The sequence below is a fragment of the Nasonia vitripennis genome (genome assembly GCF_009193385.2).
Source record: "Nasonia vitripennis strain AsymCx chromosome 1 unlocalized genomic scaffold, Nvit_psr_1.1 chr1_random0013, whole genome shotgun sequence".
In the NCBI taxonomy this organism is placed as follows: Eukaryota; Metazoa; Arthropoda; class Insecta; order Hymenoptera; family Pteromalidae; genus Nasonia; species Nasonia vitripennis.
Window position 1 is genome coordinate 772,646 of NW_022279601.1, and position 23,367 is coordinate 796,012.

Consider the following 23,367-nt stretch of genomic DNA (forward strand, 5'->3'; position numbering starts at 1 on the left):
CATGTATCATACGCTTGACTGATGAATGACTAATCCAACGTTGTTTTTTTCTGGATTCAGGTCTCGCATAAAGTCTCTGTGACAGCAGGGATGGCATCAGGTTGCACGTCTAATGAAACTTTGGCAGTCACAACATAATCGATAAACTCTTCTCAGTCATCACCTCAACCGTTGCAAATATTAAATGCATCCTAACCTAACATCTTGATTTTGGAACTCTATGTGAAAGGCAGACTGTTCACTCGCCAGTTTTGTTCAAGTGTGCAATAGCTTCTGTACAAGAGAATAAGTACAGCTATGGTCCAGAGCATCTGAAGCAATGAGCTCGACTGCTGCAGCACACATTTTACAACTTGGCAATTCACAAAACAGCAGCATCTCCCGTACACCCACAACTGCTGGAATCCCTGCTTTTGTTCGCACATTTTACAACACTACACTATTACAACTATTAGCAGCACGAGAAGGGGTTTGAGCAACAAGTACGCGTACACTGCGAGGATTTATGCACAGCTGTTTACATGCGCCTAGCATAACGCACTGCAGAAGAGCGACTCTCGCGCTACGGACTATAGAAATTTATTTTCTACGCGCCATGGTCTGAAGCTAGCCATTCGGTGCAACTTTCTGCACTTCCGGTTGCCATCCCTGCCGGGGATAAGAGGACAGTAACAGATAACTTGCCTAGCGTAGGCAAGTTACCGTCCGAGTGGCGCTAGTAGCCAAATGTAAATAGTCTACCTATGTGCGGGTAGATGGCGTGCGCGCATGTAACACGGTATAGGGGGATCAACTCGGGTATATAAGGAGCCCCGGAGCCAGCAGCGAGCTTTAATGATCTGGCTCTCAACTGAGTCACATGCGAATGGTAGTACTCGCTGCTTACTCCGGTCTCCACTATACCTAGTAGTCTATGAGCACCAGGTTCTCAAAGAGTATGCGTGCAGTCCACTCCCTCTCCTGTAGACTGAGATCCAGTATCATTTATGAATAATTATCAAAGGAATAAATGAATAACATTTAACAATACATAAATAATGTAAACCCTTTATTAGTATATCCACTCCCATCCCTCCATCAGTTGTGTCACCGGTGCAGGATGGTAGTACCCTGTTCTTAGGTGGCGCATCTGGTCATAGACTCATGGTGAGGTGGTAGTACCTCACACGTCAGTCTAATAGCTGCGTGGTTTACCTAAGTGTGCGGGCCGTGCGTAGTGGACAGACCCTACTCATCTCCTCCAACACACGAGCTGCTCTCCTCTGGTGGGTCTCCCACTTCAGAGGATAGGGAAGGCTTTTGTCCACTCAATAGATATTACCGGATGGATCAAAGTTTATTGTCGTTCTTCGGATGTGCTTGTCTCCTGATTTACTAACCTCGGGTCACGAATTCCTCGCGTTCGCGTACTAACCCTTTGCGGACCGTTTCACATTATATTTTAAACTCATCTTTGATATTTGAATGTATGTTTAATAATAAAAATCTGTTATAAGTTAAAATTTTACTAAACTTCTTTAGTACGCAAGAGTAAAAACTTTCTGCGTAAACGTTGAGAGACTTAAAGTTTAACGATCTGTTCTTTTCTAAACTATTACAAACATTTCATCAACATTTTACCAATTGATCATAAGTTTCATTTAAAAAAAATAATTTCAAGTATATCATTTTTGATGTAGTGAAATTTTCAATGAAAATAAAAAAATATTAAATTAATACATAAAATATATTTTTTAGGAGGATATCTACACTCTTAAAACCAGAATCTCAGTTTGTTTTGAGTGATGACGCTGGTTTATCTTCACAGAATAGCTCTGAAACTGTTTATTCTCCAGTTGGACGAAATTATTCGAAAAAAGATGTCAGAGGTAATGTAGACGTTACGACACCAGAAGTTGTCGGTGCATTCGATAAATGCAAGATATCTTACAGGAATACAGTGATTCTAAACAGTTGCTCATGGGTTAGGCATTGACTAATCACTAATATTAAATAAAACATCATTTCATTAAGCGAGGACTATGTTGAGGCAGGAAAAAGCTGGAAAAATAAAATCACTGTTTCAAAATAAAGATTCACCATACGTAATAGAGCACTGGGACGGAAAAATAATTCCTGATAGGTTTTCTTGAAAAAAAAAGTCGATCGTCTACCTATTCTAGTAAGCGTAGACAGTACTGTAAAAATAATTGATGTCCCAGGTCTTGAAAATCAAACAGGATTATCTGTGGCAAAGTCAGTTTACAGCGCTTTAAGTGATTGGGGATTAATAGATTTAGTTAAAGCTATTTGCGTAGATACGACGAATGCAAATTTAGGACGAAGAGGTGGAGTGGCTGCAATATTAGAGCAAATGATAAATAAAGATTTATTGCATATAGCATGCAGGCACCATGTTTTAGAGATCATTTTAGGGGCAGCTTTTTTGGAAAAATTTCCTGGCACTAGTGCTCCAAATAATCCTCCAAATAATAGCGCTTTTTCGTTGTGGCCGACTCATGATACGAGACGCGAAAAATTCTCTCTCTCACATAATTTCCAGTGACGTGGAAGACACACGACACCGTAAGCGCATGTGTTTTGCTGCAGGAATTTGCAAACGCTATCGCGTCTTTATCAAAGTATTGATTTAGTGATTTTTCGTTGTCTCTGGCATGTGGTACATGACAGAAAAAATCCTCGTGCGCGCGCTTTCTCTGTATCTGGCTCTTCCTTTCTTTCTCTCTGTTGTTTTTTCTCTCTCTCTCTCTATTTTTCAAGGCTCTAACTTTATAGACTAGCTAACAACTCACGTGCACAATTACTCCACGAAGGTCTTAATGGGAAATTTCAATTCTGACACACTTCCCTCATCTGAAGATGCCAATTTCATCAGGGCTATCATTGATGAGAAATCCCTTTTGTCTGTTCCCTATGGTGCCACGCACGATAAACAGGGTTCTGATACCTGGCTTGACCTATGTCTAATCGACGAGCTGGATCGCCTGCTGTCATACTGGAAGACAGACGCACCTTTCATCAACGGACACGACCTTATCACGGCCACTCTCGACGTACAGATTCCACGCTACGTACCTAACACTTACACCTACAGAAACTTTAAAGGAATCAGCGCCGAGAAGCTAAGGGACTTTCTTAGCGAATGTGACTGGTCATCTCTCAACACTTCATCACTCGACGAATGCATATCCTTACTTAACACTAACCTTACTAACGCCATTACCCATCTCGCCCCATTGCGGACTGTAACACCAAGACGACAACGTCACCCGTGGTACACCGCGGCTCTTCGTGACCTTGTATCCGAGAGGGATAGACTTTACAGGCGTTTCAGGGACTCCAGGCTCGATCAAGATCTCCGCATTTACAGATTAGCTAGAGACTATGCCCATAAACAAGTCGAGGAAGCCAGGCTGAATTATTACTATTCACGCCTGTCTACCTTGACCGACATTGCCGAGATCTGGAAAGAGCTGGAGAAACTTGGAATTTCTGCCACCAAGGCCCCCTTACCATCTCGATTTACAACAGATGAACTCAACAGGCATTTCAGCGCGATCTCCAACGATCCGTTGGCTCCTGCTGTTGAGGATTATCTTCTCACCCTGGAAAGTCTTGACCTCCCGGAACATTTCGAGTTCAGCCCTATAACGGAATCGGACGTGTTGGCTGCGGTATCGCACTTTGACACCCAGGCCAGGGGAAGTGACGGCATCCCACAGGTTGTCATCTCAAAAGCATTGCCGGTTCTCGCTCCTTTACTAAGTCACATTTTCAACCTGTCTCTGAGCGTGCCCTGCTTCCCATCTGCCTGGAAACTGTCACTTGTGCGCGCACTCAACAAGATCAGTTCACCAACAGCCCTGACTGACTACCGTCCGATTTCACTTCTCTGCTTTCTCTCCAAGGCCCTGGAGTGGCTGGTGCACAAGCAGGTCTCAGAATACCTTGAATCAAGGCTATTGCTAGACAACCTTCAAACAGGCTTCCGCACTGGTTACAGCACTCAGTCTGGCCTAATTAAGCTAACTGATGATGCCAGGATCGGGATAAACAAAAAGAAAGTAACACTACTCCTTCTCTTCGACTTTAGCAAGGCGTTTGACACTGTGTGACACGTCAGGCTCCTGAGAAAGCTATCCACTTTCGGCTTCTCAAAGCAAGTCATTCGCTGGTTTGCCTCCTACCTCTCTGGGAGAGAGCAGGCCGTCGTTGGTGACAATAGTGAGCGTTCTTCTCCTCGGCGTCTTAACATCGGCGTCCCGCAGGGATTCGTTCTGGGTCCCTTGCTATTCGCATTGTACATCAACGACATCGGTTTCTGCCTTGATACCGATGTTTCCTATCTCATCTATGCGGACGACTTGCAAATTTACAGTCAATGCCACCTTGAGGAGCTCGATTCTTTATCAAACAAGATGAGTGCTAATGCCGAGAGGATAATGGGCTGGGCTGCACAGAACAGGCTAAAACTTAATGTTGCTAAAACCAAAGCAATTGTCCTGGGCTCTCCCTACTACATAAACGCCTTACCCTCAACAGCTAACACCTATATTATCATTGGGGGTGCTCAGGTCAGCTTTGAATCTTCCGTGCATAATCTGGGATTGGTGCTCGACTCTAAACTTACGTGGAAGGAGCACGTTACACAAGTGTGTAAGCGTGCTCACTCACTAATGTACAGGCTTTACTTTTTCAGAAAGAGTACCAATCTCAGGTTGTGCAAGCATCTTGTGCAAGCACTCCTATTTCCGATCATCGACTACTGTTCTCTTGTATACTGTGACCTGATGCAGGAACTCGACTTAAAACTACAGAGGCTCATGAACACAGGAATTCGGTACATCTATGGTGTAAAGAGAGATGAGCGCATCTCCCTGTACAGGCGGGAGCTGCAGGGGCTAATCACTGCCGGACGCAGGAAGTAATTCACAGCTTGTTTCTTACGTAAAATGTTTAACTCGGTCGTACTATCATACGTACTGGCCTTTTTTGACTTCCGCGTCACACTCCGGCCTGTGAGGGGCGAGGTGACACCTCTGGAAATTCCTGCTTTCGCGACGGAGACGCTGAGGAACTCGTTCCATATCAGCACTTCATACCTATGGAATAACCTGCCATCACACATCAGAAACACTTCATCCACCTTCACTTTCAAAAAACTTGCTAAGGATCACTTTTTTGAACTCGAAAACAAATAACTCGTACACCCTTCACGCACACGCACACACCTACTTTCTCGTTCATTCCACCTTCACTATCGCCACACTCTCACACTAAACATACTCTAAACATACCTCAATCTATTGTTATTTCTTTTCTTACCTTGTAATGCTGTAAACTTACAATCGTACAATATAATGTACGCAAAATAAAACTAATTAATCTAATCTAATCTCTCTCTCTCTCTCTCTCTCTCTCTCTCTCTCTCTCTCTCTCTCTCTCTCTCTCTCTCTCGCTCGCTCGCTTGTTCGCGCATTTTTCAAAATAAAATTTTTTCTAGGGAGAGCCCATGCGGACGTGGCTGCCGACAGCATCGAAGCCATGCAGCGCAACTAGCCGCGCATGAACCGCCCGCATGTTCGGCCGCCCTGGCAACGAACTCCGCCGGAAATCCAGCAGAGACAGCAATGCAGCCGATGCCGGTAGCTACAGCTCAAGGAACATCATCGCCGACATCTGCAAGGACTAGCACATGGTAAGACAGAAAAAGCATCCTCTCTCATTCGCGCTGTTTTCTATCTTCGTAAGTATTGACAGTCGATCTTCTTGTGCTCTTGTTTTGTCCAGTCTTTTCTGCCGTCGTCTGCCTTCGGGTGACTTCTGTTACAGATTCTTGCAAGTGCAATTATGCAAGTCGTCCCTGTGCATTGATTTCTTCGTTCTTTTCGGAGTGGACATTGTAAGAGGTTAGGTCATCCTCAGCAAAATTACCTGTTCTCTGCCTGGCTAGAGGCCTCAGAGCAAGCGCCGGACTCCCATCTTCCGCGAATCAGATACCTGTTTCAAACTGCCGCTGGACAAATTCTACGCTTCTACAGCTGAAGCCATGTCGAATAGCGAGTCAATGAACGAGGATGACCCCCTACCATCAGGGAAGACTGCCGATTCTAACAGCTCATCGTCTGCAGCCCCCACCACGCGGAAATCACGTAAGAGAGCTCGAGTCGTCGAGGTGAACGACCGCAGCGGCAACAGCATCGACTGCTCTGAAACTTCCCTTACAGCGGTGAGACTATTCGCGACCAACGTAAACAAGCTGAACGCTAAACTTGCTAGCCATCACGATACGATCATTAAGTCGCTATGCAATGAGAAGAAACCGGAGGTTAAGTCTGTGCTTCGTACTGCCGTTACTGACATCTGCAACATAGTGACATGCATCACTAACGCGTATTTAAGCCTTCTTGCGACCGATAGTTGTATTAAGAAGTGTAGAGGCGCGGCAGTGTGCAGGCGCGAAGTGTATTAAGGAATGTAGAGGGTGGTGGCAACGCGCCGGCACCTTCATATGCCAGCGTAGCTGCCCGTATAGAACACCAATATGATTTTAAAAAGAATATTGGAACTAAGGACCCTTTAAAATATATCACCAATATACTAAACAACAATGTAGGTAAAAGTAAGCCAATACTTATAACTTTTCTAGACCTGACTAAGGCGTTTGATACTATGGACCATCAAATTTTACTAATGTTATGATTAAAAGTTGATAAAACGCGATAAGATCAATATAAGTCGATAAAACTTTATATGAAATATTACAATAGAAATTAAGAGAAGTTTAAGAAGATTGAGTCTATTGCTTTTAATTGATAAAGAACCTCCCTGATGACCTGACAATGCCTCGATCCGAAAAAAAGTTTTATTAATTAGTATTATTATAATTTAATCGTTTTAGATCGGATGCAGGTAGAGAAGATGATCCGCAAATAAGTATATAAAGTAATATGTAACAAGTATCAAGGCTTTATTAAAACACTTAAAGTAACGCTAGCTTGCCTCTTTGACGTTCGCTCTCCAGGAGCCATAGCGGCGAAATAAGCCCGTGCGACCTAGTGCTACGCAGCAGCTCGCGAAATGGCGCTTGCATACCCCCTAGTCAGTGACAAGCTCAAGTGTCGTACATTTCGTGTACTCTAACAAGATTATAAGGTGAGACATACTGCGGCATACTATGCAATAAATATAGAATTTAGACGACACTGTTAAAATTATTTAAGTTTCGCTATCTCGTGACTAGATAATAGTAGATGTGGGATTATAGCCACACCATTACTTTTTTTATAACCTACGGCCAGAAAAAACTTGTTCTCAAAGTAATAAGATAGCAATGGTAACCAGATTAAAACGACAGTCTAAATGAAATGATTACGTGAACCATTAATTGAATGAGAACCTTTTTTTACGTTTCTCTGGCTTGTGACTGGATGCCAGGGGAGACGGGTATACTGCGGCATACTATACATTAATTACAGGATTTAGACGGCACTGTTCAAATTTATGTTTCGCTATTTTGTGACTAGTTGATAGAAGGTGTGGGATTATAGCTGCACCATTACTTATTTTATAACCTACGGCCAGAAAAAACTTGTACTCAAAGTATTAAGATAGCAATGGTAACCAGATAAAGACAACATTCCAAATAAAATGATTACGTGTACGATTAATTTTAATACTATCAAGTCCCACTCATTTAATTATTCTCATTAAATCGGTTTCTAGTGTACGATCATCTGCTTGCGATCACTGCTAATTGAATGGCAACCTCTTTTACGTTTCTCTGGCTTGTGACGGATGCCAGAGAAGACAGACATACTGCGACATACTTTACATTGATTACTATATTTAGACAACACTGTTAAAATTTTTTTAAGTTTTGCTATTTTGTGACTAGTTGCTATAAGGTACGGGATTACAGCCATAACATTACTTATCCTTGTGATTGTGAAAGCATTACTGAAAGGATCTGCTGAATGCAGAGCATTATTCGCAACGTTAAGGTTGCACGGTAATGCGAACTATAACAATGACCCTTTGCTAAATACAAGTGGTAAATTACTAGTTAGGAGGAGACTTGCTAAGAAACAGGATTTGGATGAATCTCGTTAGAACATAAACGCAGAGAAATAAGAGATGTTAGTATTTTACTCTTCCTCTTTTAAAAAATCTAATAATTGTAAGTACCGACTTAATTCGTGAGGAAATTTTATTTTTAATTAATAGTAATGTAATAATTTATCAAAAAGTAAAATGTTGGAAAGAAAAATTTTCTTTACAAAAGTAGTAAAATATGCAAAATATAACTGTCAGGTAATATTCATTTGTAAGGTATACGCATGCAGGTAAATTATTTCAGAAAATAAAATATTTTCAATCGCAATTCTTAATTTTTTCAACTGTTCAAATTCATTGATATCAATTGATTTATATATTTAGCGTCCTAGAGTAGCGAGAATTAGGTCACGCAGTGCTATAGAAAATTTAAACCAAATAAATTAAATATACGACTTACAACTAGTTGTTTTTTAATTTTTCCAATTATTTTGGAAAAATACTAGCATCGCACGACCTGGACCTCGTCATCAGCTAATCCAGACACCTAGATACCGTCTTCGAACAGTATTTGCAGCTAGACATCAAAAACTACGGAGCGCACCAGCTGGATCTCGTCATTGGTCACCTTAAACCTCTCAACACCATCTTTGAACAGTATTTACAGCTGGACATAGAAAACTCCGTAGATCACCCCCTAGACCTCGTCATCAGCTAATTTAAACACCTAGACGCAGTCTTTGAAACGTATATTAAGCTAGCATATCAAGGTCACGACTCGCACTTCTAAACTATTGGATATTTTAATTCACTTCTAAACTAGTGGCTAATTTGTTGCTAATTTGTTACGCTATTCCTGATTTTGTTGCTAATTACGTATCAAAGATACGCGCGATCTGCTAGATTAAGTCTTAAGCTAGCAGACCATCATGCTGTATCTTCGGTTCTAAATAAGATATCGACCTCTTTCACACGCCATATTTTGTTGCTAATTTGTTGCTAAAAGATGGCAATATGTAAAATATCCCCTTATCAACCCTTAACCCCCATATCCATCCCCCTTATACCGCTGAAATAGGATGAAGTCGAAATGGGATCTTCGGCGTATATAAATAACGGGATATTTTGTTGCTAATTTGTTGTTAGCTCGCAGCATTGTTTAAAATATCCTATTGTCACCCCGAGCCCGAAACCACCCTCCTGCGAGCCCTAAAATAGAATATTAACAAAATTCTCGAAGACGCAAATAAACGATCAAGTTTATTGAACTGAATTATTTGAACTGGCTTCTTTTTCCGAAAAACCCTCACACTACCATTTTAAATTGACAACTTTTCAAAAATTTAAAATTTTCAACATTTAAAAAAATATTTTCGGATTTAACTGATAATAATGTCATTTTCCCCGCTGTTGATCCCTCTTCCAGACTTTATAACTACATTGTGCACGACTCGAAATTCGCGATTACCTACACAACTTACATACATGAAAAAGGTCCTTCATGCCTTCGTTGAACAAAATACGGTGTGTAACACGGGGAGAATAGTCCAATATGCAACATGGGGCGAAATTAGCGGATTTTTTTCGTTGGTGGGTTTATTGCTCTCGCTTCGCTCGGATAGTAAACGCACCCTCGGGAAAAATCTTCTCGCTCAGGCAGTAAACCCACCAGCGGGAAAAAGCTGCTTTCGTCCCGTGTTGCATATAGTATTTTTCCTCACACCTGCACGGAAATTGCAATTTCCCTACCTGGCGCCTGGAGAAAAATGTGTATTTTCCGTACTGGTGTAAGGAAATAGTATATTGTATACCAAGGGCGTAAAGTGGGTTTTTTCAGACCGAGTGTGGAGATTGCAGGACGAGTACTGCAACCACACGAGGTCAAAACACCCACTTAGCCCTTGGTACACACCATATTTTTTGTGACGCATGCACGTATTTTTGCCTTTTAGTTACTCGCTGTTAAAAATATCAGAACGCTATACCACCATTCTACTACCATTAAAAATGAATATTGACAGAATTATATACGTATTCGTGGGGCCTAGATCTCGTATCCAAAAGTTTGGGACAATTAGTTTGATGATTTTAGAGATTCGGTTATTCTATTGAATGTTCAAAAAATGTTAAATTGCGATTTATTACTGACATTTTTGTAGCCAATTTCTAGTTCCCAAGCCATTTTCTATATTGCAATTGCTACCAACGAAACTTATATCAAGGTTTGATCTTACTGTTTGTTACTCTTGTGGAACTGAACTTTGCGCATGCTGTGTAAAAAAATCATCATAACATTTTTTAATATGTAATCCATAAGTTTTTTATAGCATTAATGATATATTAGATTTTATATACATTAATAATCTGGGAACAACTTTGTAATTTAGTGATCTCGAACAAGTTTGTTTTTTCAAGTCGTCGATTTCAATCCATGCGGTATTTACTCTACGACAGGCCAAGGACTCTCATTGCAGATAAATGCATCGCATCTACTTTTATGAAAAGTCGTTATCGTCTCAAATAGTGTTATTGATTTTAAAATATTAGGTCTAATTAAATAAATTTAAAAATGATTATTCTTCATATTCAAAAATCCCTTTCAAACCAAAACGCTTACAAGATATTTTTGTCTCTATTGATGTGTTGACATAAACGTGTATACTTAGTTTGAAACCTAGTCTCTTCAAAATTTGTAAAATCTTCTATAAAAATAAACCTTTGTAAAAGGTAAAAGGTTGGCGAGTAAAAGTTTCAAAGTTTCTATATAAAAGTATACACGGAAAGAAGTGGGCACGCTGAGGGACGGTTCGATTCAGCATCTGGATTTCGAAGTTCTTTTGCACGTTATATTGGCGAGAACGCACTGATATTTGTTGTGAGCGTTTGAGCGTTTTACCTAAAATTAGGGGCTAAAGTCATAGTTTTTCGACCGACGGAAGAAAACAAAATTTTGCGGGAGCAAAATATTTTTACTCCTGTTTCTTTGAAATGGTGTAAATCTTTTTAAATCTAGTAATTTTTCATAGTCTCACTTAGATGGCTGTAAGTATTACTAGTGGGTTATGATGACCTGAGCTACAGCCAGAATCCGGCCTTGACGTAATCCATAACAAGTCAGTTGTGTTGAGTCGAAAAACGACGACAATTAGTCCCTATTTCTAAGTCCAAAAAACACAAAAATCAGACATGTGTGATAAAAAGTATGGTATACTCCATGGGGAGGAGATCTTCTGCTCCCTTGTGTGTTTGCAGTACTCGGCTTCAGCTCGCTATGCGCGCTCGCCTTCGCCTCGTACTGCAAACTCACACGCGGGAGCAAAAGGCCTCCTTCTCCCCTTGGTGTATAATATACTATTTTATTTAACACGCATATTTTTTGAGTAGATAATCATTGAATTTTGATGAGAGTGAACTAGTTATCGTTTTATCTTTTATCGTTAAATACTGTTTACTTGGTCGCAATATTTCAGGTGCAACAGCGCGAACGGCAACGCGTGCGCTACAGATTCGTCAGATGGCGTGCGCGCATCGTATTTTTTCGTGCACGCACGCCGAACTTTGGTGCGCTCAAACGCTCACAACAAATATCAGTGCGTTCACGCCAATACAACGTGCAAAAGAACTTCGAAATCCAGATGCTGAATCGCACCGTCCCTCAGCGTGGCCACTTCTTTCCGTGTATACTTTTATATAGAAACTTTGAAACTTTTACTCGCCAACCTTTTACCTTTTACAAAGGTTTATTTTTATAGAAGATTTTACAAATTTTGAAGAGACTAGGTTTCAAACTAAGTATACACGTTTATCTCAACACAATATAATACAACAACAGGGGTGACAATAGGATATTTTAAACAAAATTTGGGTCTTCGAACGTATTTTGTTAATATTCTATTTTAGGGCTCGCGGGAGGGTGGTTTCAGGCTCGGGGGTGATAGTAGGATATTTTTAACAACGCTATCGGCGAGAAACAAAATATCCCGTTATTTATATACGCCGAAGATCCCATTTCGTCTTCATCCTATTTCAGCGGTATAAGGGGGATGGATATGGGGGTTAAGGGTTGATAAGGGGATATTTTACATAATGCCATCTTTCAGCAACAAATTAGCAACAAAATATGCCGTGTGAAAGAGGTCGATATCTTATTTAGAACCGAAGATACAGCATGATGGTCTGCTAGCTTAAGACTTAATCTAGCAGATCACGCGTATCTTTGATACGTAATTAGCAACAAAATCAGGAATAGCGTAACAAATTAGCAACAAATTAGCAACAAAATATCCAATAGTTTAGAAGTGCGAGTCGTGACCTTGATCTGCTAGCTTAATATACGTGTCTTTGAACAGTATTTTAAGCTGGACATAAAAAACTACGTAGCTCACCATCTGGATCTTGTCATTAGTTACCCTTGTGACCTAGACACCCTCCGTAACTAGTAATTACACCTATATACCAAAAATTAAAGGGGGAAGGGTGGTCTTTGAGGGTCTATAACTAATGCTTTACGCGTTAAAACAAAATTGGAAGAGACATATTTTTATAGTTTAAGATACGCCCTTCAGTAGATAGGCTATAGGCATACCAAAACATAGGCATACTAAAACACCCCCTCTCCTCTCAGAGTGTTTTGGTACCCGATGGAAGAGTGGGAATGGTTCTCCCTCTTTTCCGCATACTAAAACACTCCCTCTCCTTTCAAAGTGTTTTGGTACCCGATGGAAGAGTGGGAATGGTTCTCCCTCTTTTTCGCATACTAAAACACTCCCTCTCCTTTCAAAGTGTTTTGGTACCCGAAGGACGAGTGGGAATGGTTCTCCCTCTTTCCCCATACCAGAAAACTCCCTTTCCTCTCAAGAGTGGGATGGATCTCCCTCTCTCCCGCACACGAAAACACTTCCACTCTAAGTGATTTGCTAACCGATGAAAAAGTGTACTCCCTCTCTCAAATATGTTTTTGGAATGCCTATAGCGTTCTCTAATTTTCTGTTTCACGGATTAGAAATCAATCCTTATTGACGCGTGTAAGGCATCCTCGAACCGATGCCAATTTCGGGATTAGCTTTTGAGGAAAATGTGGGCGTGTACCGTAGAAAAAGATAATCCTTTGAGGTGTTTGCTTTCTTACACACCTGTTTCACGGATTAGAAATCAATCCTTACTGACGCGTGTAAGGCATCCTCGAACCGATGCCGATTTCGGGATTAGCTTTTGAGGAAAATGTGGGCGTGTACCGTAGAAAAAGATAATCCTTTGAGGTGTTTGCTTTCTTACACACCTATTTCACGGATTAGAAATCAATCCTTACTGACGCGTGTAAGGCATCCTCGAACCGATGCCGATTTCGGGATTAGCTTTTGAGGAAAATGTGGGCGTGTACCGTAGAAAAAGATAATCCTTTGAGGTGTTTGCTTTCTTACACACCTGTTTCACGGATTAGAAATCAATCCTTATTGACGCGTGTAAGGCATCCTCGAACCGATGCCAATTTCGGGATTAGCTTTTGAGGAAAATGTGGGTGTGTACCGGGTGCGCACACCGACATCCTTTGCTCAGGTGGTTGACAATGCAGCATGGTATACTGATCGATGCCCTTTAGTTTTAGAATAAGCGTTACACCTTTCATACGAATGCTGCGTATTGCTTTGGAGAAAAAATGTGGGCGTGTGCAGGTTGATGCGCACGCCAAGGACCCCGCTCAGGTGGTAGACAATGAAGCATTGTATAGTGATCAGTTACACCTCTCATGCGAAAGCTTCATATTCCTTTTGAGAAAAATGCAGGTGTGTGCAGGTCGAATAAGAAATTAATCCTTATTGCTGTGTAAGGCATCCTCAGACCGTTGCCAATTTTTGGAATGAGCGATATGTTTCTCTTGAAAACGTGGGTGTGTGCAGGTTGGTGAAGTGATGAACCCTCAAAGCTGTTTTCCACGTTAGAGATAATTTTCGCACACACTTGAAACTGACGATTCTTGAAGAGATAATCTTACGCTCAATCTCTCTCTCTCCCTCCAAGAAAGCGTAGGTGTGCACTCGAGTGATTGAGGGATGGTCAAATTTTGTTGAGAGGGAGGAGATTTTAAAAATTCCGGTGGGAAGTGTCTAAGGGAGGTTCTATGAGAAGAAAGTGGAAATTTTTCGGCAATTCGAAGGACTTTTGGCAATTGAAGTGGAAAGGGAAGCTTCGCTGTTCACCGTATTTAAGGACCCGGTGCATGCTTCGTCAGTCAATTCACTCCTCGTTTCCAAGTTCATTCGGCAAAATAGTGAAAAGTGTTCTCCCGCCTTCCAGTATAACCCCTCAAGATACACCGGAGTCAGGATTTTTCTTGCAAGCTGACAAGAAAATGTCACCGAAGAAGCTAAATTCACCAATGCAGCCTTCTCGAAGCCGACGGAGTCTGCAGGTCGCCCAGGAGCGTATACGTTGGCTGGTCGCCAACGCACCAACTCTCCTAACAATGCTCGACTACGTCTCCTGGGCAATGGACGTGGTCGAAACACGTAAGTGAATTTTTTTTTTTTTATTGTACTATTCAAAAGTTTTTTTCTTTAAATTAATTTATTAAAATTTTTTTAATGTTGCAGTGCCACAACCACCAAATGCTGCTTTGCAGCAATTAGCACCGCGACGATCTCCGACGGCTGACCTGCCACGACGATCTCCGGCGGCTAACCTGCCACGACGATCCCCGGTGGCTGACCTGCCACAACGATCCCCGGTGGCTGACCAGCCTCGACGATCCTCGACGGCTGAGCAGCCGCAGAGATCTTCGACGGCTGAGCATCCTCGACGATCCTCGGCGGCTGACCCGGCGCAGCGATCTCCGACGGCTGACCCGCCACGGCGATCACCAATGGCTGAGCAGCCTCAGAGATCTTCGACGGCTGAGCATCCTCGACGATCCTCGGCGGCTGACCCGACGCAGCGATCTCCGACGGCTGACCCGCCACGGCGATCCCCAATGGCTGAGCAGCCTCAGAGATCTTCGACGGCTGAGCATCCTCGACGATCCTCGGCGGCTAATCCGGCGCAGCGATCCCCAATGGCTGAGCAGCCTCGGCGATCTTTGACGGCTGAGCAGCCTCGACAATCTTCGGTGACCCGAAGAAGACGGTCTCGGTCGAGCTCAATTTCTAGCTCGAGTTCGAGCTCGAGTTCGAGCTCTAGTTTGAGCTCTAGTTCGAGCTCTAGCTCTAGCGGAACATGTACATCTGTTAAAAGTATACGCGATCTCAAGCCGATTCCTAAGATCGCGTCCTCGAATATGAAGAGAAAAGTAAATGGTAAAAAATATTAAATTTATTCTTAAAATTATATAACTTTATTTAAAAAAATGCTAATCTGTTTTTTTATTGTTAAAGATCAAAAAGACAACGAGCAGAAGAAGAAAAAGGTAGGAGAGAGAGAGACGTCACCAAAACCAGGAACATCTACAATGACTTCAGGTAAAAAAATGCTTTATCTATAAATTAGTTTTATTTTGTATACAATAAATTTATTTTTTGTTTGCTTTAATTTTTCAGAGGTTACGAGACCAGTACCGAGACGTGGTATTTTGCAATTAAAAAGGACTGATAGTAAACAGCAGCAGCAACAACAGCAACATCAGCAGCAACAACAGCAGCAGCAACAGCAGCAGCAACAGCAGCAGCCCCAGCAGCAGCCACAGCAACACCAGCAACAGCAGCAGCAACAACAGCAGCAACAGCAACAGCAGCAGCCACAGCCACAGCAGCAGCAGCAACAGCCGTCACAGCAACAACAGCAACCTCAGCAGCAACAACAACGCAATTTACCGCGGATTATAGATGATGAGATAATAATAGATCACATCAATGTAAACAAAATTTACAAAAATTATAAAAAAAAATAAATTTAAAGAATTGTGGACACCTCATCGTTTATTAAAACTTTGAGTTTTCCCAAATTTATTTAGAAAATTTAAAAATTGTAAAATATTTCAGAAAATTTAGATATGATTTTTAAATTGATATACTCTGCTCTTTGTCTTCCTTTTAGTGTAAATAAATAAATAAATTGACTATATGTTAAGATAAATTTCAATCCCTTTTCAATATTGTTTTTTGTTTTAAAAGATAAAAAAGAATCGTAAGAATTATAATTTTTTTTTTAAATTATTTTATTTAATCATTTTTTTTTCATAATACATTTTAATCAACTTCGTCTTGACTAAATTTTCCAGACAAATAATTTAATAACCATGCTCTTATTGAAAGAGCATTATGGACGGCACATGCTGGTTTTCTTCTAATAGAAAGTTGATGGTGCAAGCAAAAGTAATTTTTATTACTTTTTATGTTCTCCAGTGGAGGGCATCCGAGATCTTCGACATTGGATATTAGACTGAAAAAAAAAAAAAATGTGGATAAATTGAAGTATCAAGAGCATGGAAAAAAACTGAAGGAAAGTATAAATACTTACGTATTCGGCAAATAATTTTTTAACCACAGTGCTTTCTGTTCTCCTTTAACGAATATTTTTTTAACACCTCGCGTAAAGATTTGTAAGACTTGTTGAAGTCGATGGTATGGAATGTCACCAGAATTCCATTCGATTCCATGGTAACTTTTTTCTAGCCAATGAATCATACATTTTTCTTCCTCGGTAAGTTCTTCCCACGGCATAGGAGACTTGAAGAGGTAAGCAGTTGGTAAAGCTGTTTTTTTTTACGTTGAGGAAACTAATTTCCTTGAAAATAAAAGTATCCACAGCAATTCTTTGAAATCCTTGAATGTCAACAATATAAACATTTTCTTCTGGATATTTCAGTATGGTATTTTCGAACATCTTTTTGTATTCACACATTGTAGTCATCTTGGAGCTTTGTAGAGTTAGAATTTCAGTAAGAAGTGTGGATTGAAAATGAACAGATGACTTTCCTCACCCTGGTTTATATAAGAAGAAACTCCACCTTATGATTTTTTACAATTGGATGCTTAAAAGAAGCACAGGCCCTGATTGGATGGGTCTGAAAGACGATTTCTCATTGGTCTAAAAGTAGAAAATTCACCCCTTCCCAAGAAAAACCACCCCTCCCCAAGAAAATTCACCCCCCCCCCTCAACATATCTTGCTCCTCAGCTTTTCTATTCAGAAGATGACGCTTCTCATTGGACCAGACATAAAAAAATCCACCTCTTCTTTCATGGTCTTCCCTATATAAAGGGAAACTTTACTTTGAGCAGCAGTCTTCGTCTACTACTACTACTACTACTACTACTACCACAGTACACAAAACTAGTCCTTTTTTCGTTTACGAGTCTGTGAGTGTTACTTTAAGTTGGAAAAAGTAAATATGGCTTCAATTCAACTTTTCGAACGTCTTGTCGAAGTAGTGCGTGATACTTCACGAAATATACACGGAATGAGCAATAATGATATTCATTATTGGCTAGACATGTGCAATTCTACAATAAAGGAATTGAACGAAAAAATCAATAAATCTAATCTTTCAAGAGGAGAAAAGCAGAAATATCAAACTTGTATGACACATCTTTCATGTGTGCAAGTTCAACTCGAACAACATCTTCAGCAAGGAGGAAGTCTACAATCGGAAGAAACTGAAGCTAGAGTTGAGTGGCGTGATGTAGAATCAGCTTTTCAAAATCGAATTAGAACAGGTGTAGTTGTAAATATAAAGCATGTGGACATTCTAAGTTTTTTTAACGATGCGCAAAAGCTTTTCAAGGTTAAAGTAGAAGATTGCTTGAAGGAATATAACGCTGTAAAAATAAATTCTGACTTTATCGCAGAATTTTCTATGCAGAAAAATGGAGAGGAAACGACTGACATTAAATATTTTACAAGTGAAAGTGTTACAGCATTCATGTCAACGAATTTGGAAGAATGGTTTAAGGATCATATCAAAGAACCTATTCTCACCCAGCTTGAAGAATTTCAGGAGAAAGATTCTGGCTGGACCCTGACGAGTATTATCAGTTTGTGTATCAATATGAAAAAATATTCTCCAATCAAGGGGAGTTCCTTCATTCCACTTCCAAAGTTTATAGAAAAGAAAAAGGCATGTGTTAATATTCGTAATAATGATAATCAGTGTTTCAAGTATGCTATACTTTCAGCATTGCATCCTAGTGAAACTAATCCCAATAGAGTTAATCAATATCGTATGTATGAGAACGAGCTGAACTTTGGTGATATAGAATTTCCAGTCAAACTTAAAGATGTACCAAAATTTGAAAAATTAAATGATATTTCAGTAAATGTATACATGTTAAAAAAGTATAATGTAAAGTTTGAAGTATCGCCATGCCATATTACAAAAGAAAAGAAAGAAAAACATGTAAATCTACTCCTCATTCAAGATTTTTACATAGATGAAAATGAAGAAAATAATCATGATGTTGGCGGAAGCCTGCCTAAATACCACTACGTTTGGATTAAGTATCTGTCTCGAATTTTAAGCTCTCAATTAAGCAAATCTCATGTAAAATCATACCACTGCGAAAGGTGTTTACAAATTTTTTACTGTAAAGAAAGGCTGCAAATGCACGAAAATTATTGCAAAAATATAAATAAATGTCGAATTAATTTGCCCGACTTTAAGAATAACATTCTTAAATTTGAAGATTATAATAAAAGTGAAAAAGTTCCTTTTGTTATTTATGCAGATTTCGAATGTTTGTTAAAGCCTACTGAAAATGAAAATGCTTTTCAGCTTCATGAAGCATATAGCATAGGCTATTATATAAAGTGCAGCTTTGATGACAGTTTATCTGTTTATAAATCATACAGACAAAAAAATGAAGATGAAGAGACACCGGCAAAATGGTTTGTTCGAGAATTGAAAGGAATTAGTGAAAAGATTGATCTACTCTACAAAAATCCAAAACCAATGAGACTTACAGATCTAGAAGAATTATCTTTTCGGGGGTCAACTGTTTGTCATATATGTCGAAAGCCTATTAAAAATGATGAACTCGCAGTACGAGACCATTGTCATCTAACAGGACGGTACGTTAGTTTTTAATGTATACAAATATTTGACTTTAATGCTGTACAACATGTAAGACATTTTTTTCTATTTAGTTTCAGAGGGGCAGCTCACAATTCATGCAATTTAAATTACAAGGATTCGAGGTTTGTGCCGGTTATCTTTCATAACCTCAATTATGACACACACTTCATTTTGAAAGAGATTGCTACTTCTACAATAATGACTGGACGAGTATCTCTGATACCTCACAACAAAGAAAAATATATTTCATTTACGAAGTTTATAGATGACTGTGACATCAGTTTTAGATTTATTGATTCATGGCGTTTTTTACCATCATCGTTGGAAAAGCTTGCATCATATTTGGAAACAGTGCCGATAGCAGTAAATGAGTTCAAAACTGATGGATTTACAGATGAGCAAATCAATCTTCTGAGACGAAAAGGTGTATTTCCATATGATTTCGTAGATGGATTGGACAAGTTGATGACTACAAAACTGCCAGAAAAGAATGAGTTTTACAATAAACTAACAGATTCTCACATTATTGATGAAGACTATCATCATGCTGTTACAGTGTGGAATATGTTTACTATAAGAACTTTGGGTGAATATTCTGATTTGTACTTGAAAACAGATGTTTTATTATTAGCTGACGTCTTTGAAAGTTTTCGAGAGACATCACTGAAAGCGTATAGTTTATGTCCTACACACTTTTACACGACTCCAGGTCTCACATTTTCAGCAGCTCTAAAAATGACAAAAGTGGAATTGGAGCTTCTCACAGATATAGATATGCTGATGTTTATTGAAGCAGGCATTCGAGGAGGAATAAGTCAATGTTGCAATCGGTATGCTAAGGCAAACAATCCCTACATGGGATCATCATATGATAAGAATCAGAAAACGAAGACGCTCTTATATTTTGATATTAATAATCTTTATGGATGGGCCATGGTGCAGTATTTACCAGTGGGAAAATTCAAATGGATTGAATATGAAACAAATTCAAATTTTTTCAATGCACCACCAGACTCTGATACAGGCTACTTTGCTGAAGTAGATTTAGAGTATCCTGAAGAAATACATGATGATCATCAAGATTTGCCTTTTTGTGCAGAGCATCGTACACCCCCTGGCTCAAAGCAGAAGAAACTGCTGACTACTTTGAACGATAAGAAAAGGTATGTCATTCATTATCTTGCGTTAAAACAGGTACTAGATAATGGACTTCGACTTAAAAAAGTGCATAGGATTCTGAGTTTTGAGCAGAAGCCTTGGCTCAAACCATATGTTGAATTTAATACAGAGAAGAGAAAGCAGGCCAAGAATGAGTTTGAGAAGCTTTTCTACAAGTTATTAATTAATGCAGTATATGGTAAGTGCATCGAGCGAGAACGATCTCGCGTTGATGTGCGATTAGTGAATAAATTTACTGGTCGATATGGAGCAGAAGCACGTATAGCTCAACCAAATTTTCATAGTTGTGCTATCTTTGATGAAAATTTGGTTGCTATACAGCTAAAGAGAACAAGTATTACAATTAAAAAACCAATATACGTTGGTCTCAGCATTCTCGATATGTCTAAAACATTGTTATACGATTTTCATTATTCGTATATGAAGCGGCGACTTGGGGAAAAATGTAAACTCCTTTACACTGACACAGATAGTCTAATATATGAAGTTGATGACGTAGATATGTATAAAATAATGAAAGAAGACTTGCACAAATTTGATACTTCTGATTACAAAGAGAACAATCAATTTGGAATTCCACGTGTCAATAAAAAAGTGCCTGGATTAATGAAAGATGAATGCAATGGCAAGATTATGACAGAATTTATTGGTTTACGTAGCAAAATGTATAGTATTTTGATAGATGGATCTGAGACTGTTAAAAAAGCCAAAGGCATAAAGTCAAGTGTTGTGAAGAAAACAATCACGTTCGAAGATTATCGAAAATGTCTTGAAGAACAAATTATTGTTAAACGTGAGCAGTGCAACATTCGCTCTAAATTACACATAGTGCATACTGAAAAACAGAACAAAATAGCACTAAGTCCGCATGATGATAAAAGATACTTATTACCTCATAGCACAGACACTTTGCCTTGGGGTCATTACCGAATTATTGAGGAGCAGATGGCACTGGCTGTAAGTCAAATGGAGGAGGATGAAAAAATGGCTGATACAAGAGGAGAAAGAGTGGGGGAGATGGAATTGGAGAAGGGGTATGAAGCGACCAATACTAAAGAAGAAAGCGAGAGAGCAATGGAGAGGGGGAGCGAATTGTCTAATGAAAACAGTGCAGCACGAGTGGGGATGACACTTTATGGCGATACAGGCGAACAAATCTTTATAGAATACGATGTTTGTGAGGAGCTAATGCACGAATGGAATCCATCGATGGAGGGGGCATCTTCCAATAGAAGAGATATTCTACAAGAGGCTATGGAAGGGGCAGACATCGTGGTGGGGAATGGGCTATATGAACCGACGCACCACGGTGAAGAGCACATTCGAGCAGTCGAGCTTGAAAATTACCTACCTTTGGAGAAGAAACCAAGACTCACTTAACATTTTCAAGTAAATTCATAGCTGATTCTCACTATTTTTTTTTTTTTTGTTCTCAAAGAAAATCTTTTCTCTAACACACAAATTCTTATTTTTTTTCACGTTTCAGAATGGATCTATCTGCACTTAACAAAATTGCTGAGCGCGAGTTCTTGCCTAAGAAGAAAGTCACGGACTTAGAAAAAGATCATGAGTACATGGTGACTGCACTCAAGGAGGTGAAGACTAGATTCGGCACGAAGATCGTGGCCGAGATTGATGACAGCTTTCAAATATTTCTGCCAGAAAAGATCTCATCAGCAATCTTGAAAGATCAAGAACTTTTCAATAATCTTTCAAACACAGCAAATAAACTTAGTTTATTTATAACATATCAGGGTGGATAATTATTAAATACTATTTATTTGTTAAAACTACAATTCACATGAATAAAAATACATTATTAAATATAATAACAATTGCTTTCTTATTTTTTAGAACCTTGAATAATTTATACAATCTCATTTTTATCTATCCAACTATTGTGATCGCTACTGAATCCTAACCATTTAACATATACGCGTTTACCACTTTTCTTTAAAACTTTTTCTACTAAATAAATTTCCGGATACATAGTTTTATGAATTTCCGTTTCATAAAAGCCACCAGAGACGGGTTTATCATAATAATCTTTGAGGTGGTAAGTTACTGGATCTGTTTTTACAACTCGCGTTATTGTGAAAATTTCCGTTGACCAATTTGGTGTGTAACCTTTTTCAAAAACATTTTTTAACCTACTTATTCGTACTTTATCTCCTACTTTGAATTTCGGTTCTTTCACTGACGACTTTTCAGTAGGAAAACGTCTCTTGACCTCTCTCTCATTTGCCTGTGTAACATTTTCAGGCTCGATTCCTGTTGTCCGATGTTTTCTCGAATTGTATGCTTTGAGCAAGTTAGGTAGAATATCCAACCATTTATAGCTTCCTTGTTTGCTGAATTCTGTCCACATTGCATTTTTTAACGTTCTATTGAATCGTTCGCATATACTTGCATGAAGATTACTATGTGAAGAGTATAAGTGTATATTGTGCTTCTTCATAAGTTTTTGAAAAATTGAATTGTAAAATTCTTTTCCTTGGTCAGTTTGTAGATTCTTCGGTACTCGTCCTTCTTTCAGTATTGACTTCATAGCTGCAGTAACATCCTGGCCACTCTTCGACTTGACTGGCACGGCCCACGCGTACTTTGAAAATATGTCTATGACAGTGAGTAAGTAGCGGAAATCTTTGTTCTCGCTAGCGTAAGGAATCATTTCCACAAGATCACCTTGCCAAGTCTCATCTATTCCGCGTATATCATATTTTCTTCGCTTGTACCTACGGCGTGCAGCTTTATGCAGCTCTTCAGCTACTTTTTGCTTTTCCATCTTCTTTGATTATAAAATTATTCAATTGACCAATAATATATTCAACGCTTGCGAAATTACGTTGAGAAATATCATTAAGATATTTTAATTTTTTGTCCACATCAGATTTAAGGCTTTCAACTTGCTCCCTATATTGGTCTATAAGTTCACCAATTCCAGTAATTTTAGAAGATATATAATTTACTTCCGTCTGCAGGATAACTTGCAGTGAATGCAAAGTGATTGCATCTTTTGGATTGCGTGGCTCTCCGAGATTACAGAGTCGCTTCTCCTCTAAGTCAAAATCGCCGTCTGATGTAAAATTAAAACCATTTCCTGGAGGCCCGCGACTCACTTGCTGCGAGCTC

At 39.4% G+C, this 23,367-nt stretch overlaps 3 protein-coding genes across 3 annotated transcripts; 2 read left to right on the forward strand and 1 right to left on the reverse strand.

The window, feature by feature from the left end:
- The first annotated feature begins 14,240 nt into the window (after nucleotides 1-14,240).
- Nucleotides 14,241-15,228, forward strand: LOC107981296 (uncharacterized protein DKFZp434B061-like). Its single transcript, XM_031921610.1, has 3 exons — nucleotides 14,241-14,561; nucleotides 14,646-15,106; nucleotides 15,199-15,228. The coding sequence occupies exons 1-3, from the start codon at nucleotides 14,273-14,275 to the stop codon at nucleotides 15,226-15,228; spliced, it is 780 nt and encodes a 259-aa protein (XP_031777470.1). The 5' UTR covers nucleotides 14,241-14,272.
- A 1,004-nt stretch (nucleotides 15,229-16,232) lies between these two features.
- On the reverse strand, nucleotides 16,233-17,086 carry LOC116415908. Its single transcript, XM_031921547.1, has 2 exons — nucleotides 16,504-17,086; nucleotides 16,233-16,425 (listed from the first exon to the last, which is right to left on the reverse strand). Exons 1-2 carry the CDS (start codon nucleotides 16,704-16,706, stop codon nucleotides 16,233-16,235), a joined length of 396 nt encoding a protein of 131 aa, XP_031777407.1. The 5' UTR covers nucleotides 16,707-17,086.
- A 60-nt stretch (nucleotides 17,087-17,146) lies between these two features.
- On the forward strand, nucleotides 17,147-21,933 carry LOC107981297. The gene is made up of 3 exons (XM_031921567.1): nucleotides 17,147-19,052; nucleotides 19,128-21,624; nucleotides 21,722-21,933. Exons 1-2 carry the CDS (start codon nucleotides 17,377-17,379, stop codon nucleotides 21,613-21,615), a joined length of 4,164 nt encoding a protein of 1,387 aa, XP_031777427.1. The 5' UTR covers nucleotides 17,147-17,376; the 3' UTR covers nucleotides 21,616-21,624; nucleotides 21,722-21,933.
- Nucleotides 21,934-23,367: the final 1,434 nt, after the last annotated feature.